The 19,051-nt window shown below is 33.1% G+C and overlaps 1 protein-coding gene across 1 annotated transcript; it reads left to right on the top strand.

Annotated features, from left to right (window-relative positions):
- Positions 1 to 2,336: 2,336 nt before the first annotated feature.
- On the top strand, positions 2,337 to 3,992 carry LOC133194892 (tripartite motif-containing protein 2-like). Its single transcript, XM_061330793.1, has one exon. The coding sequence runs from the start codon at positions 2,337 to 2,339 to the stop codon at positions 3,990 to 3,992; it is 1,656 nt and encodes a 551-aa protein (XP_061186777.1).
- Positions 3,993 to 19,051: the final 15,059 nt, after the last annotated feature.

Consider the following 19,051-nt stretch of genomic DNA (forward strand, 5'->3'; position numbering starts at 1 on the left):
TTTGATTTCCTATGGTGATAACATTGAAAACTTTGATTTACTATAGTGATAACTTTGAAAATTTTGATTTACTATGGGGATAACTTTGAAAACTTTGATTTAATTTAGTGATAACTACTATGACACTATAGTGATCACTTTGAAAACTTTGATTTACTATACTGATAACTTTGAAACTATAGTTAGTTATAGTGTTTACTTTAGTGTTTTTTTTTTGTTAGGGCTATTACAATCAAATAGGAATTCGCTTCTATTGAAAACTACAATGCAGAAAGAGGAATAACTCTCTATATGGATATCTCGATTTACGGAGACACTGCAATATCGATCACCTTTATATAGATAACAACTAGGAAGAATAAACAAGAAATCAATAGTGGAACCCGAAACTAGATAATACCAGGGGGATAAAATGAAGTATATGGAGAGGAATTAGTTCAGATGATATCAAGGTATTAAATCAATTACTCTAAAAAAAGTCATGAAACCAGACATTCTTTTGTTAACTTTCAATATTATTTTAGTAAAATGCATAAAAATAATGGGCATTGCTTAAATTATGTTAGTTGAGCAATCTGCTGTCTACAAATGTGCTTATAAATATATTTTGCATTGCCCTCAAGTATGTTTAACAGGATCGTAGGAAGCAATTTCATTGGGGGGGGGGGGGGGGCACAACCGAAAGGAGAAGCAGAAGGGAGACCCCAGGTTCCAACAGGCTTGTTGGAAATCATGTGTGGATTTACTGATCTTTACCATATTCAATGGACATTTTCAAAATAGTATTCACCCACAGTGTTGATATACTTTTACCGATTAAAACTATCAAGGATCGCAATGGGGACTAATTGTGCTCTTTTATTAGCCAACCTGCTTTTATATTCACATCAAGCAGAATTTACTCAAAAACTTCTACATGAGAAGAAGAAAACACTTGTGGCCTTCAACTCGACATTCAGATATATCGAAGACGTTTTATCAATTATCAATGATTACTTCCATTGATATGTCGACTCGATATATCCAAGTGAATTCGAAATAGAAGACACCCAGTATATACCATTGTTTTATTCTAAATGTGACTACGGAATGTTCCGCCAATCTAATCAATGCATAGGCTTAAAGCGGGCGTGACCTGTCGACGGGGAAGCTTACATACATAGGCACCTGATCCTAACTCTGGAATATCTAGGTTTCCGTGTTTAAGCCTTCAGTAAAGATTTGTATTGTTTGTAGTTTTTTTTAGATCGATCACTGTCTGTAATCTTCACCTTTTTCATTCATCACGTATATCAACACAGTTAATTACATGTTTTACAGTTCTCTATTGAATTATTTTATTTCAAACTATAATTATATCTTATTTGATAAAAGGGTTAGCGTTATTTTTTTTCTTTTCAATTGAAGTACAATTATATTTATTTGAGAAAAAGCTAAGAATCAAGCATTACACATCTATGGACACCCACACCGAACTTAGTCCAAATTCTTGGGAAAGTATTTTACTGCAATCCCTTTTACTTGAAAAATGGATGTTATCAGCTTTTAAAACATTAATTCTAAAATCCAAAATTACGGGGTATTGTAATTATTTGATTTCTTTTGAAAGTAAATGATCCATTCCCGGGCATCAATCACACTTTATTTGTTTTTGCTGATATGCTGATGAGAACAATATCAGGCCAACTAAAATATTTCGTTTCAGAAATTGTTATTATATGCATGAAAACTTGCAAATTAACTTTAAATATTTTTTTTCAAAACCCTGCATGTGACTTTGTACACATGTTTAAAAAAGTCAAAGCTGAATAAGTAATGCTCATCAAATACGTTTTATTGTAGATACTGATATAAAAAGATATGTTATTCAAAAATAATAATAATACTAGTATTCACATTCAAAATCCTGGAATGTGAATGATTTATATTACTCTTTTTTCATAACCAAGACAATGACTACTCTGATCTTTAAATGTCATGTCCGACATTCCCTCTTTGGTGCAGATTCAATATTCATTTTGAAATATATAAAAATATATAAAGAGATATACAAAAAAGTAAATTATTTCGTTAGGCTAGTGGGTCTGTCCGTAGGGAAATGTTTAAAACTTAATCTCAGAATTATTACATTTACATATCATTGTATAATGCGATGTATGACGACTTGATGACTTGTGTTACCTATATTTTGACTAATAGTTCAAGAATTTCTACAAAATAGTATGTATTGGAAACAACATGCATTATAACAATTTCTTGCTTGAATACTGTTCATTATCTCCATATTTCATTGCATAAAAGATTGACAGATTCTATTTTGACAAACAGGTAACAAAATGGCTACCCCCATTTCCTGGGCCCAGGAGATCATTACTTGTGACCTTTGTGACAACTCCACCCAGCAGTTTTGTAACAGATGTCAAGTCAGTTTATGTGGGGACTGTGTCAGTAAACATGTTGACAAACACCTGTCTCTCGAACATCACATCGTTCCTTTCAAGAATAGAAAGATACAGCCGGTATTTCCTGAGTGTGAATTCCATCCCAATCAGAGATGTGAGGCCTATTGCCATAAGTGTGATGTTCCAGTGTGCATAAAATGTGTCATCACCTCTCATAATGGACATAGCGTGAGAGACATGCCAAATATCTTCAATGACAAGAAAAAGGAAATCCAACAGGAAACTCAGGAAATTGAAACCAGTGTTATTCCTAATTATAAGAAGAAAAACGAAGAGAGAGAAAGTGATATAACTTTAAGTATGGAAAAATATATTGAGCTTGAAAAAGAAACAGAGAAACATAGAACAATTTGGCATCAAGAAGTAGACAGCATCTTCAATAAACTCAGATCTTTGATCATATCCATGAGAGATAACCACCTGGCAGTACTGAAATCACACCAATCCAAACTCAGGAACATGATTCCGGAAATCCTCCAAACACTTCAACAAAACAAAGAGATAATGAAGTCTAACAAAGTCTCTGAAGTCACTAACCACAAATCAAAGCTAACAGAATACAAGAACAATCTCTCAGATACTGATGTTTTAATACCATCATTGAAAAGCAAAACAGTCCAAGGGAGAGAATTCAGTATAGAGCTAGGAGAATGCAAGGCTACTCTAACACAGTTATCGCTATCCAGTCTGAAAGAAAAAGTATCATATTTTTCAACTAGAGAGTTATTAGACAGAGCCAGAGTGATTGCCACAATTCCGACTCGAGTCAAACCTCTTCACAGAGTAGCGTCCGTCGGAACAGATAAAGCCTGGGTTAGTGGTTTAGATAGAATCATAAAATGTTTTGACATATATGGATCTGTACATGAAAATGTTGTCCTCTCACAGCAAATCCATCCAAATGATATATCAGTAACTATACAGGGAGAATTGGTATACAGTAATTCCGAAAATAGAACAGTTAACATTGTCAGGCACGGGAGGACAGAGATATTGATCAAAACACCACAAGAATGGACTCCAGAAGGACTGAACTGTACTAATTCAGGGAAAATACTTGTCACTCTGTATAATGGACAACAAAGAAAGATTTCCTGCTATCAGGAACAAATTGTTAAGCAGGAAATATTTAGCGACGAAAATGGAAAAGCAATTTTTGCAAATGGAAAATTGATGCCTTTCGTTGCAGAAAACAACAATGGAGATATTTGCGTTTCTGATATCAATGCTAAGACCGTTGTGGTAGTGGACAATACAGGAAAAGTTAGATTCCGATACAATGGTAGACCAGCCAGAAGAAAAAAAGGATTTGCTCCTAGAAAAATTGTGACAGACTCCATGAGTCAGATCATTGTGGCAGATTACAGCAATGAATGTCTACACATTCTTGACCAGGACGGACAGTTTTTGAACTGTGTGGATAGGTGCGGAATACCTAAGCCCTGTGGACTGAGTGTTGATAGAGAGGGGAGGCTGTGGGTGGGACTATTAGAAAAAGGAGAATTGAAGGTGATCCAGTACATGAGATAGACATATGATGTGAAATACCTCTGATGATGACTGTGTACAGCTTGTGTTCTTGATGTGTACATTTTATTTCTTGTATCTATTTTTATAAAAACATTTTACTTATTTTTTCAGAATCATTCTGAAAACATGTTTTCGATTAAAAATGTCCTTTGTCGACTTTACAATTTATGGTATACAGTGTTGAAAAAAAATCTATTTGAATAACATGCAGTCATGTATATAAAATCAACTATTCAAAAAATGCAGACCTCTCCTATCCCTGTCTCTCTCTGCAACGGACTATCAAAACGTAAAAGACCTAAAAACATCTATGAAAAGCAAAAATGATATTTAGAAATTAAATCTTTATATTGAATACAACAAGATAAGATACAGATAAAGGCAAAACTATCCACTATTACATAGACTATTGTCTGGAAAAAGATATTGAGCTTGAGGAAACAGATAAACAGAGAAGAATTTGGCATCAAGAAGTTGGCATCATCTTCATTATACTTGCTCAGCAACGGAAAACATACTAATCCCAGCCCAGAAACGTAATTCCAGAGTAATCTAAATACATTCTCAATACAATCAGTCCAAGGAAATGACACCAAAATAACATCTTTAGCAGGAATAGGTAGTGAAGCAGGATATACATCGTATTTTCAGAACTAAAAAGCAACCTATAATAACGGTGATTTTTTGCTGTTATGAAAATAAACAAAAACGAAGATATTTGCGTATATGATGTCAAAGCTAAGGCCGTGGTTCTTTTGGATATGACAGGAAGAGTACGATTCTCATACGATGACACAAAAGCTAAAAGAAAAGGAAAGAGGCATTATTCCATGAATCATATCATTGGGAGAATTTTCAGCATTAAATTTTACATATTCTAAATAAGATAAGAATGGATAATGTCATAAATGTTTGGAGGATGTGATGTATGCCTTGTGGACCGTGATTGAAAGTTGTGGTTAGATTTCAGATTTCATTACAACAGAAGAACCAATTCATGAAATAGACATTTAAAATGTATTGAAAGATCAATTATATTCGACGATTCAAATTTTCTATAACTTTTTTTCTTGCTTTCTGAGATTTGATTTCGTGGTTGGCGGACAATATAATGTAGTCTGAAATTTTAACATTTTAAGGACATAAATTGTGGATGTCTTATATCACAAAGACCAACAATATTCAAACCTTCATGAAAATACATGTGTTTTCATCGTACAAAATTCAGATGAATTGTCTTGTTCAAAATCTTTTATGTTTACTGAGAATGTCATTGTATATCATAACTTTGCAAACTGATAAGTAAATCATATACCTATTTGTTAAATTTTATGTTATCATTTTGCGAAACGTTTCTGAAAAGTTGTTTTTTCACAGAAAATGTTCAAATAGTAATTGTTTAAGTCACTCTGAACATTGTAGGAATCACTTTTGCATCGTTGAGACATATGCAGTTTGGAATATCTCTTAAAAATACTTAGTACTACAGTAAACTATAATTAACTGTAGTTAACTATACTTTACTATAATATCAAATTTTTAATTAAAATTCATCAAAGTGTTTTACTACATTTAAGCAAATTATATTTACTATGAATTTCAAATTGTTAAATTTTTTTTTTGAAGTCTAACATGCAACTTTATGCTACGAAAAGGAAATATCACTTATATATTCATATATCATTTCTAAATTTACGTCAGTATTGTGTAATTAGAAATCTTAAAATACTAAAAGTTATAAGGTCTCATAGTAACTCAAAGTATCAAAGTATTTATTATAGTTACTTGCAGTAAATTTTTGCTTGAGATTGCTCAAGGGAAAATAACTTTGCTATATTTGCCCTGCCTAAAATACAGTCAAACCGTTATTAAGGGACCTTCCAAATGAAAAAGGTCATATACGACAGGTGGTTTCTTAATACAGGATTTCCCGCAGTCTTCAATTATACAATGCTGAAAATATTATACATGCGTGTGGAATTTATACTATATCATGTATTGTATATTTCCGCTTTTCAATAAGTACTGTTCAATTGTAAATGATTGTATATTATGGTGTACAATCGTCATGTTCGGTAATAAAATTTACGCTTGATCCGTCCATGAGTCATTTTGATTACTAGAAAATATTGAACATCTGAAAAAATGCAGTTTTTTTTTAACATAACCCGACGGTGACACAATCCACTTAAATAAATACTTAGGATTTAGTTACTTGTAAATTAAAGTTAAACAGGAAAAAATACAAATTTTATAGTACGAAATGATACCTATTACTCTACGGGGTTTATATCTTTCAGATGAATCGATACACCAGAGCATGCTTTACGTATGAACAATATCTAAAACGAGGTAAGTTGTTGACAAACAAGTTGATGAAACAAGAGTTTCAGCAGTCTCGTTTAAAGTCATTTCGTAAGTTCTATGGTCGATACAATGACCTTGTCAGCAATACAACCTTTCATTAAGTCAAATGCTGACTGACTTTTTTCATACTACATGTAATTGTTAAGTCATTATTTACACACTGAATTGTCGACGGATTTTTTCGTTATTTCCTGATCATGACAAGGATCGAGCACACGGCGGGTGTGACCGGTCGGCAGGGGATGCTCACTCCTTCATGGCACCTGATCCCACCTCAGATGTCTTGAAGGTCCGTGTTTGCTCTGCTCCTATTTTGTAATGTTAAATGGACTTTTGAGTTCGAATGCTATTCGTTATTCCACATATTTCATATAAACACGTGTCTGTAGATGATTGAACCAAAAAATGTAGCATGCTCGACCGAAATCGAAAGTAGGAACCGGAAATTATATAGTCATTAAATCAAGGTAAAACTGCCTGAAATCACTAAAAATAGTTGCGGAAATCAGGATCACTGGTCACGTCAGACAGGTAGTGGTTTAATACAGGTAAAATATATAGTGAAAAGCAAAGGGAGGGGTTTTTAAGGTCACATATGGGAGTGAGTCGCTTAATACAGTGGGTTGCTATGTCAGTTTTGACTGTATATGCTTTAAATCATTATATGCACAATTATGGTGGTAAAAATTATACCCCACCTCTGATGCTGATTTTTTTAATGAAATCCTGGCGTACAATTGGTTAAAGTCACGTGTAGGGAGTGTATTGCTTATACGCTGTCACTTGAAAATCAGTACAAGGACAATATGGAGTTATCGGTTTTTTTAGTAACACGTAGAATAACTCAATTTCTTTAATCTTTTTAATTGTCAATAGACACGAGGCTTGAAATTTAAGTATATTGACTCTATCTATCCCAGTGAACTTGGGAAAAAAGACACAACATGCCACATCTGTTTCATATTTGGATGTATACTGATTAAGAACAACAAAGGCAAACTAGCGACTAAACTGTGGGACAAACGAGACAACTTCAGCTTTTCCATCGTCAACATCCCTTTTTATGTAGTAATATCCTATTATTGCCTGCAAATAGTGTTTATATCTCCCACTTTATTCGATACTCAAGAGCTTGCTCCGAGTACGATCAATTTTTAAACCGAGGCAGGCAATTGACAGATAAGTTGATGTCACAGGTATTTCAACGACCTCGTTATAGTCGGCATTTCGTAAATTTTATGGTCGTTATAATGACCTTGTTAGCAAATATAATCTGTCACTGGGTTGTATGTTGGCTGACGTGTTTCCTACCAATTGTTAGGCCTTTGTTTTTACTACTGAATTTAACTACGGAATGTTCCGTCTACCTGATCTACACATAGGGCTCACTGGTCAACAGGGGATGCTTACTTTTCATAGACACCTCGTCCCACCTCTGGAATTTCCAGGAGTCTGTTTTATGCCCTTTTCACATTCTGCATTATTTGTAGATTTTTATATGATCGATCACTGTTCATTATCTTCGCCTTGTCATTCAAATCAAAGTGTATCGAATAAGCTGGGAGATGTAAACACCATATGGAGGTGACAGTGGGAAATTGCTACATGAAATATGGAGACAACGAACAGTATTCAAGCTCAAAGTCCATTAAAACAAAACAAATCGGGAGGAGAGCAAACACGGTCCTCCAAAAACATCAGAGGTGGGATCAGGTGTCATAGAGGAGTGAGCATCCCCTGCCGACCGGTCACACCCGCCGTGTGCTCCTTGTCATGATCGGTGAATAAGGAAAGTTAGCGATAGAAAAGCTGAAGTCATCTCTTTTGTCGTACAATTTAGTTGTTAGTTTGCCTTTACCGTCTATAGTCAGTAAAATATCCAAGTATGAAACTGATGTGGTAGACTCTATAGTGTCCTTCGTTCTCAAGTTCACTGGGATGAAATATATGGAGATAACGAACAGTATTCAAGCTCAAAAGTCCATTAAACAATACAAAATAGGAGCAGAGCAAACACGGACCTCTAAACATCAGAGGTGGGATCAGGTGCCATGGAGGAGTGAGCATCCCCTGCCGACCGATCACACCCGCCGTGTGCTCCTTGTCATGATCGGGATATAACGGAAAAATCCGTCGACAATTCAGTGTGTAAATAATGGCCTAACAATTAGTATGAAAAACATCAGTCAGCATTTGACTCAATGATAAATTGTATTTGCTGACAAGGTCATTGTATCGACCATAGAACTTACGAAATGATGACTTTAAACGAGACAGCTGATATTCTTGTTTCATCAACTTGTTTGTCAATAATTTACCTCGTTTTAGAAATTGTTCATACGTAGAGCATGCTCTTGCGTATCGAATCAACTGAGAGATATATACCCCGTATGCAGGTGATGAAGGTATATTGCTGCATAAGTAAGGGAAGTTGACGATTGAAAAGTTAAAGTCATCACGTTTATCATAAAGCTTGGTTGTTAGATTACCATTAACGTCTTTTTCAAGTAAAATATCCAAATATGAAACAGATGTGTCAGACTCTGTGGTATTTTTTATCTCAAGCTCACCAGGATATATCGTATCGACATAAGAATGAAAATAGCCATTGTTAATTGACAATACATCGTCGATATATCTAAATGTCGAGTTGAAGGCCACAGCAAGTGTTTTCTTCTTTTCACGTATAAGATTTTGGACAAATTCTGCTTCATATGAATACAAAAAAGGTCTGCTAATAAAGGGGCGCAGTTGGTACCCATGGGAATTCCAATAGATTGTTGGAAGACCTGGTCTCCAAAAACCACATAGATATTGCCAATCAGAAACTCAAGCATCTTTTTAATGTCAACTTCAGAGTACTTGTGTGTACAATCAGAATGTTTTTTAACAAAATAATTTTGCAAATGACCAATGACAAGGTAAGTATATTTACGAGTTCCATTTTTATTGAAAAAGCAGCTGTCAATTATATCAAAAAGCTTTGACTTTAATTTATCGTGGGGAATGGTTGTGTATAAAGTAGAAAAGTCATAAGTTTTTAAGCTGTTGATTTTGGTAAAATCTTGCGATTTCAAATTTTCCAAAAGTTCCTTGGAATTTTTAAGTATCCACGTCTGATTAACACCACTTCTCGAATATATTGTTGCACAGTACTCTTGAAGTTTCTCCTTCACCACTGTTAATATCTTAGTGAGGAGTAAAGAAAGAGGCTTGGTTGAACATTTACTGGAACCCGCTATGTATCTTTGTTTGTAAGGGATATATCGAGTCGACATACAAATGGAAGTAACTATAACTGATAACACGTCGTCAATATATCTACATGTCGAGTTGAAGGCCACAGAAGTTTTTGTGAACAGTTACATTTTGATTAGTCCAATATAACCTTGATACCACCAGGAGATTTAAAAAAATATAGTATCTAAGTTTTTGCTAAAGTAAATAAAGATTTTTACTAAAGGAAGTCAAAGTATTTTTACTCTGACATTTGAATGGCTATAGTCTATTTTCTCCAACTCTAAAATTGTATTTTTGATAGTCAAAGGAAGGTTACCTGTTTATGAATGTATATAATTTCAAAACTTTACATCTGATTCATACGAATTAAATTTTAGAGATAGAGTGGCTCTCACTATCGAAAAAAAAAAATCTAAAGTTCCATGATAGTAAAAAAGAGTATCAAAGTATTTAACACTTAAATATAATTAAATAGTAAACTACATGTATTATACTAGTATTTTTTGTTAGGGTAATTGCAATGATTTAATAAATTGTAAAACTGTAACAGGTGATTTAATTACAAGAGAGGACTTGGAGGCAAATTGCTAGGGACGCTTTGAAACTGGTTAACCATGAGAGTTTTGAGTTGATATTAACTGTTGCATACAGCTCGGCAGCACTACAATATTGTTTTTATCAAAAATAACCACTCTATCAATAAAACATTTACAGTCTGTCAATTTGAAAGTGAAAAGTAAATGGATTGGATAATCAATAAGCTTTGCATTTTTGATTTAGGCCAAAAAAAGTCTTGTTTCCTGCTACCAGTCTGAAAAAAAAGGGTAGGTAGGTAGGAAAATTATTTTATTTTTTTTTTCGAACGGTATTTTTTAGACATGAACTAATACAAAACCAAATTAAACGTCATAGGTCAATATTATCTTTTAAAATTAGATTTCATGTCTTTTGATGCACAACTCAAATGGTATTTTATGAAAATCCATATATAAAACATAGAATTTCATGAAATACCACTTGAATATATATTACCGCCACTATGCCTCATGAAATATTCCTGAAAATGAATGATGTAGTGAATACAATACACGTTTAAAGGTAGTACGATTAATTATATTAATTCTAAGTAATATATGAATTTTAGGTAAAATAATTCAAACAATGCGTTATTTTTTCACGCAAGTGCAACTTCGTGATAAGGTCACTACATGCAGGTACATGTATTTTATTTTTTGTACATGTTTTTATTGAACAGAAGTCGAAACTCAATAGCCTACATCTTATGTCATTTTGGGATATTTACCTTATATAGTTGACTTTCTACAGCTGGAGTATCTCTGACATTTTGTCAATGTATAATTGTTTTTATCTCATACAGATGTTTTTAATGCATTCTGCTTCGAAGAAATACAGAAAAAAGGTCAGATAATAAAGGAGCACACTTAGTGCCCATCCACATTCTAACAGATTGTTATCCACAAGACAACGAAGACTTCTCAAAATTCTGGAAGAATACTCAGAAACTGGAACGCCAGAAAACACTGAAAAACTTAACAGACTACTTTGAAACTTGCATTGAAAAGAAAAATAAGGAAATTAACAACGTCAGGAGCATTACTTTCCAAAAATTGGGATCAAAAACAAAGGTCAGTGCTGACGCTAAAAGGGTACTGGATACACTAAGGCCTTGGAACTTTTTCGGGACAATCTGCACACAGGGCAGTCATCGTCTACTCGAGACACACCCAGGCGCGAGCCTACAACTTACAGACGGCCTAGGGGACAAGGAACATTCGAGGAATGAGGCGGCAAAGCTATAAGCCTTATTAAAATCGTGAGCGTTACCAAAGTTAACAAACTTAAGCTCAATAGCTGATTTATTGACTGAAAAATTAACGAACGACACTATTTATCGCAATTATGCGAATTTTCTCATTCAAAGAAAAAATGGATTTTGGTATTGCACATCAAAATATACAAGTGTCATATGGACTCTCAATTGAATTTTTTTTCTTGTCTTTATTTTATCATATTGGCTTGTTTACACTTTTTTCAACCTGATTAAAACTTTGTATTTGCTCCATCATATTTGTTTGAAACATTGTAGGCGTATCCAAGCTTGCACATGCGCTACAAACAAATTGGCATTGATGATAATTGTTCTTACGCATACATGTTCTATCCATCTGACAAGCAAAATGGGTAGACGTTTTAAAATAGAACAGAAATCTAAAAAGGCTCTTTTACGAGTACGATCTATCTCTGCTCGTAACTTGCAGCTTAATAATTTAAAGAAAACTGGAATCCAAGTTTTAAACTAGTCAAAACATTGTTTGACACGTGCTGAACAGTCTCTTCTTAGTAAAGGACTAAAATTTATACCAAGTCCTAAATCTTACAATGCCAAAAACATTGTACTAGGAGATTTTGACGAATTTGCACGAACATTAAGGTGCAAATATTTGTTCAGCAATTCCGATGATAACTTATTGCATCCTTTTAGACAACGCTCCGGTTACAAACCAGAGCACACATGTGATGCATTAGAAAATTATATCGATAAGACCAAACTCGAATTAACATCAATGTCAATCAAACGTTTTGAAGACAATCTCACTAAACACGAGAGGGAAGCATTTGTTTCATTAAAAAGTAATCTTGGGATTGTAATTTAAAAGGCAGACAAAAGCAACACAGTTGTTGTAATAGACAGAGATCAAAATATTTCAGAAGGTATGAGACAACTCGATTCTGCCTATTATGTCGAAGTAGAAAAACCTGATTTAGAAGCTCTACATCAGAGCATCCAGTCTAAAGTTTTTGAGATGTATTAAAACAAAACTTTAGACAAGCTTAAGGAAACTTATCGGTTTTAAGCACAAATAAAAATGTCAATTTGAAATGCGGGAGTCTGTATTTGCTCCCTAAAATAATAAAATAAACAAACAAGTGTTTGATGCACTTTTACAAGGCCAATGCAGCCTCCGAAAAATTCCACCTGGTCGGCCAATTATCTCTCAATGCGGTACTCCATCGGAAAATATAGATCACTACTGTGATCATGAACTAGTGCCCATTGTTCATAAACAAAATTCATACATCAAAGGCACGTCGGATTTTATACAAAAAATTGAATCTCTGATTTACCTGAAAATGTCATCCTGGTTACTTATGATGTAACCAGCATGTACACCAACAAGGAATTTGATGAATTACTACATTCTGCCGAGAAAGCATTTTTAGCAGACAATTCTAATCTAGAATTACCTCGACTTTGCAGTTCTGATCTTCTTATCTTTTTTCTCAGATATATACTTGAAAAAAAACTTTTTCGAGTTCAACGGACGATACTACAAACAAATTATAGGCGCGGCGATGGGGGCACGCCCGTCACCAGAAATTACAGATATACGTATGAAAGACATCATTGATGATGTAATATCTAAATTTCAACATGCCGACACACTTAAAGATTTAGAGATGACGGCTTTATTTTATTTAATGGAAGCCCGGATGATATTAAAGAATTTTTTGACACAGGGAACTCTTGTCATAAATATTTGAGATTTACTTATGAAATATCTCACACCAGTGTCAATTTCTTAGACACTACCATTTACAAAGGAACAAGATTCTCAGATAGCCAGCGATTAGACATTCGCTCAAATATCAAACCTACTAACAGCTTCCAATACCTGCACAGACAAAGTGCTCATACCCTTCAGTTTTCAAGCGCCTAATTAAAGTAGAATGTACCAGACATCTGAGAAATACTAGTGACCAAACTGTACTGCAAATTATCTTTAAAGATTTCAAAACTCATCTCGAAAAAGGAGGTTATAAACATTCAGAAATTGAAAAAAAATAAAAAAAAAAACTATTTCTGCAAATAGAATGGATCTTCTAAAAAAACCAAAGAAGAAAAATAACAAAAAAGCTGTACCCAACGTTTTGGTAACCAAGTGTAACCCATGTATAAAAGGGTTAAGAAAACGACTTATGAAATATTGGGATTACATACAAGATGACAAAGTATGCAAAGACTTATTCACAACACCCCCTATGGTTGCATACAGTAAACACAAGAATATAGGTGATCTGATCATTAGATCCAAATTAAAATCAATTGAAGTTCAAAGAAATTGATTGATTATGCATAAGGTAAACCCCTGATGAGGCGGACCTTATTACAAATATGAAATGACATGTGCTATTATTACCGCCGAAACACTCTGAAGTAATTTTGACATATAAGCAATTGGCCAAATGCTTCATTAAGAGTGTCGGATTCTAATAAGTTTAAGACATGTCTGGATGATAGGATGCCGTCGTTTTTTGGCACCTGTAGGTAAGTATAACATGCAAGTGAGTAACACCCAGATGTCAATCTGATGATTTGATGCTGATTTTTGGCAAAGGAGAATGACTTTAAAAAAATACAACTGACTGTGTAATAAAATAAGTAACAAGTTTTGGAAAGAGGTTTTACTTAATTGGGTAAAGATCATTAACTCTGGTCAAAATAATATGCAAATTCTTCATGAACATATATGGTTTAATCCAAGAATTAAAATGAACAACTCATCCATAATTTTGAAAAGTTATTTCGATGCAGGCTTTGTTTTTGTAAGAGATCTGTTTGACTCTGAAGGAAAATTTGTAAGCCTTGAGTACCTCACAAATCTTAATGTAAAAACAAATTTTGTAGAATATGCAAGTTTAAAAGTAGCTGTTTTAAAAACATTGAAAAGTATTGATATTGAAAAAAGAGAAACTGGACCTTTTATCCCTAATTCACTTTATATTTTTTATAAAAGTACAAAAGGCTGTAAAGACATGTATAGTTTACTCATTAAGAAGAAAAAGGAAGCAATTAAGGCACTAGAAAAATGGGAAAATAATGGAATATTTTTTGGCGATACAGACTGGAACAAAATATTTGAACTTCCTTTAAAAGTAACAAAAGAAGCAAATTTCAGTGGATGCATTTTCAAATTCTCCATAGGATTATCGCAACAAATAAATACCTTTACAATCTCAAACTAATTGATTCACCTGTATGTTCCTTTTGTAAATAAGATGTCGAAGCGATTGAACATTTATTTTTTGAGTGTTTCTGCGTTAAAAAAAATATAGTGTCACATTGAGGAATGGTTTATAAATAAGTTTCATTTTACCATTAATTTTGATAGAAAGGATATACTTTTTGGCAAATTCAACAATAAAAACATGTTTAGACTACACAATATATTAACACTTACTGTTAAGCAATTTATTTTTGCTAGTAGGTTTTAAAATGTGCCTAAACTAAGCATTTCAATGCTAGAAAAAAAATATTGTGGATAGAATATTAGTTGAAAAAGTTATACTTTTAAGAAACTGTAAATTTTCAGAATATGAAAAATATTGGAAAACTATTTGTAATATGATATAATGTATTTATTTTTCTCAAGTTTATATACAAATGTACAAGTATGTTAAAATACTTAATACTGTTCCCCCCACCTCACTTTTTTGCACCCTTTCACCCCCTTTTTCCTTTCTTTAATTTTATTTCTGTATATAAAGCTTTCACAGTGAAGATTCATATAAATGTACAATATGTCATATACAATTTTAATTTGATTTTGAAATGCAACATATATTTACTACAAAGAAAATGTATTTAATATGAAGTATCAGGCAGTAGAAATGAAAGTATGTATTGAATGTTAACTAATATATTGTATAGTCTGTATATGTGAAAGCATAAATAAAATCTATGAATTAAAAAAAATACAACTGACCATAAATCATAAACCAGGATATTCCTGCAAAATACAACTATTGTAGAGTCACATATTTTCGAGGGGTCAAAATTTCAAGGCTTGAGGAAAAAATATTGGTTCAAGGGAAGTTTATTTCGTGGTTGAAGATTTCAGAAGTGCATACACAATTACGCAATTAAAATTTTACAGTTTGTAGAGGACATGGATTCGTGGGTTTCTTCATAACGCTAAAACAACAAAAATTAACCCCCAAAGAAACTAAGGGATTTCACAGTATATGGTTCATTTCTGAAGTAATACTTCTACACAGAGGTCTTGAACAAACAGACATAATTATAAGAAAAAGGTTTCTTGTATACTTTATGAACATTCAGCATCTCGATACTAGATTCCCTGTTGACTGATTTTTTTTCTTCTAAGATAATAATAAGTAATATATTCTTGAACCCACGCATATACAACTGCACACTTAATATGTATACACAGGTATTTTATGATTTCATGTGGATGATGTAATGGGAGGGGTGGATGATGTGAATAGTGGACATTGTCTTATTGGTTATTACGAGGGTTATCCGGTGAAATCGTGGTTAAGTTGTCAAGAGTGAAAAGTAACCAACACTGTTCTAAATTTTTCAATAGTCTTTAGTACATTTTTCATCAATATACATACCGAGTTTCAAATAGATATATGCTCAAATAAAAAAAAGTATGCGAAATTATGCTATGTGCGATATCGCCTTACGGCGCACGGATGATACTGTCAAAGTGTCTAAAGCAACATAACGTTGCAACATTGCAAAAAATGTTGAATAAGCCCCATTTAAATTCGGGAATTTCACTGATGCATACACCGGAGTTCCCCTTTATTCCTCCAAAAACAGTCGAGGGGCCAATCTTGAACAAACACTGAGCCATCTGAAGATTTTTATTTGAAAGTCATTGACAGTACTGTCACTACATCCAACTAAATAACCATTCTTTTTCAATAAAAATGCGTTGTCCACGATTTTATCGGACAACCCTCATATATTGTTAATAAATGATACAATTTAAAAAAAGATGAAAAGTCACCAATTCATGTCTCATTTCATTTACATTAGTGAATGAAATAGAAGAAACGATCCATAAAAAAAAATCATTAAACAGTTGGAAATAATCCAATTAAGCAAAAAAGTTGATGGCAATTCAGCGGTGGGTGTCTTTCTGCACATACTTCGTTAGGGAACGGTCTCGTCCGCAGGACCAGTCTCTACCTACTGCAGTGGGGTTTAAACACGCGACGTAAGGATGAACTCCTTACGGTGCGATTCTAGAATGAAACGCTCTAACTGTTGCCCTACCCGGCCGACTTGTATTTATGAAAAATATAACATATGTTTAAACTGAAACGTGAATATTGATTATTTCAACAGATAAAGTAGATATTTTTGTTTTGTTTTCCATTTTATTTGCTTTTTTTTATTGCATTTTCATGAGCTATCTGATGAACATTAACTCTCTTAACATTGCACCTGCTCGATCAAATCTCTATGGCTTTGATTACAATAGCATCTAAGAATTTAGTTTTTGTAGTTTTAATATCACAATCAATTTATATTGCTATTCATATTTAATTAACACAAAGTATCAACAGAAAATGCAATTTGGATTAGGCGTGTTTCATAATAAAGATAGAATTTACATTGTAAAATCCATATAAAATTAATATTTTAAGCTTAAAGGTAAAATTTATGATGTCTAGATAATCAGTAGGTTAGGTTTTTACCAACGTTCACCATATGTCACAGACTTTAAAAAATGCAAATGCATGTAAATTTTAATCACTGCAGATCAAAATAACATGAGTTAAACTTTTTTGTTTAACATTTACAAACAACTAGCCCGAATTTCAATTCAAGCCTCCATAAAATCTATAACTTGATACAAAAAAGATACGTACTACTATATTTCAGTCGGATCGTTTCCTTTCTTGGTAGTTTTAAAAAAATAGCCGCAATTTATGAGTAGCTGGCTGTGTGACCATGCATATGGCAACCATGAGATTTGTTTTTAGAATGTTATTGTTAAACATACGTACATATAGTAAAAGTCTTTTTTCCCCCTATTGTTAACATATATGATGGAGTAACACTTATTTAGAGAATATTAATATAGATTGAATGCAAAACTAATCCTTGGTTGTCACGTAATTATAGATATATGTATTCAAATAATTTATTTATAGCAAAGTGGCAAATAGACATAATGTTTTGTGTAGCTGGTCAAATTGGTTTTCTTTGTCCTTTTTAATGCTCAATCAAGATTCAAAGTAGCTGGAAATCTCAATTTTTCAAAATATACCTTCTAATACCATTGTCAAGTACTTAATTGCTATTAATTAAAACTCTTTTAAAAAGGGAAAAGAAAATTTCTCCATTGAAAATTGGCTTTAAAACATCTTCGGATTTTAAAATACTCATGGATATGAATATATGACCCATAAATCTGTTTGTAAGATTTACTTCTGTAAAATTAAACATATGAGACTGATAAAGTACAGGAATCAATAATGTGAAAAAGTAGTTGCAATATGTAAAACTCTTAATCACAAGGAAACATTTTAGGCAATCAGTCTAAAAAATTAAAAACCATTTTTTACAATGCGAATATCTACATTTTTCTGTTGAAATAATTAAACACTTCCATTGCAGTGTACAAGTTGGTCATGAAGCACGTTGGTTAGAGCGTTTCTAAGCAGCATGAATTGTAATAATCATATTGTGCCGATTTCTAATAAAATATTGAAATTCGATAATCATGAAATTTCTAAGAAGCGCAGATTTGGTTGGCTTGTTGTTGGCTATATATGATTGGCAATGCATCATCCCGACAGTCACGTGCATTTGAAAGAAATATGATTGGCTGCTAAACTTAATGATAAATAGACATAGTTTGAATTTTATTGACTATGCTGCTTTTTGAACAATGAAAGTACTGCACTATATTTTTACTTTTCACGCTGACAAACGGATCTTTGAAGCATGCATATGAGAGTTTACAATGGGGTAAGCGACTCATGGGTAGATTACTGACCACTATTGCTCAGGTTAGTACGTTAGACTGTGCGGAGGAATGTCTGGTCCGTCCTGGATGTCTATCATTTAACTACAGGCGGGCTGCAATATTTTGTGAATTAAATTACGAAAACGACACGAGTTATGATACAGGGTTGATAAATAAAGACGGCTGGATTTTTGGTCGACGGGAATCTTGGCCAATGGTAGGTTGCAATATTTGGCTCGAATACTGTTCGTTATCTCCACATATTTCATACTTAAGCTATGAAATTTTATAAAAAGATATTGAAAAGATAGAAAAAAAATATTTTTTCATTCTTGTTAAAGGAATTGACAGAAGAATGTCAACATAAGAGATGTGGAATCAATGAGAAATGTGTACTTAAACCTCTACACATCGCGGACTGCGAGTTAGCACGTAAGTATTATAAATACACACACACACACACACACACACACACACACACACATGTTTATATATATAAAACATTGATCTTAAAAAATGTACAAGTTTTAAGTGGTCTTTCAAATATGTGAAACATGCTATAAGCCCCTCCCAAGAAACGCAAAACTTTGGTATATAGAGGCCTTGTTTTGAGAAAAATGGAGAGAACTTTATTGTTAA

Source organism: Saccostrea echinata, unplaced genomic scaffold (assembly GCF_033153115.1).
Source record: "Saccostrea echinata isolate AGI-Se365-2 ecotype Australia unplaced genomic scaffold, CSIRO_AGI_Sech_v1 ptg000029l, whole genome shotgun sequence".
NCBI lineage: Eukaryota > Metazoa > Mollusca > Bivalvia > Ostreida > Ostreidae > Saccostrea > Saccostrea echinata.

Coding starts and splice junctions, on each gene's coding strand:
- LOC133194892 (XM_061330793.1), top strand. CDS start 2,337: ATGGCTACCCCCATTTCCTGGGCCCAGGAGATCATTACTTGTGACCTT.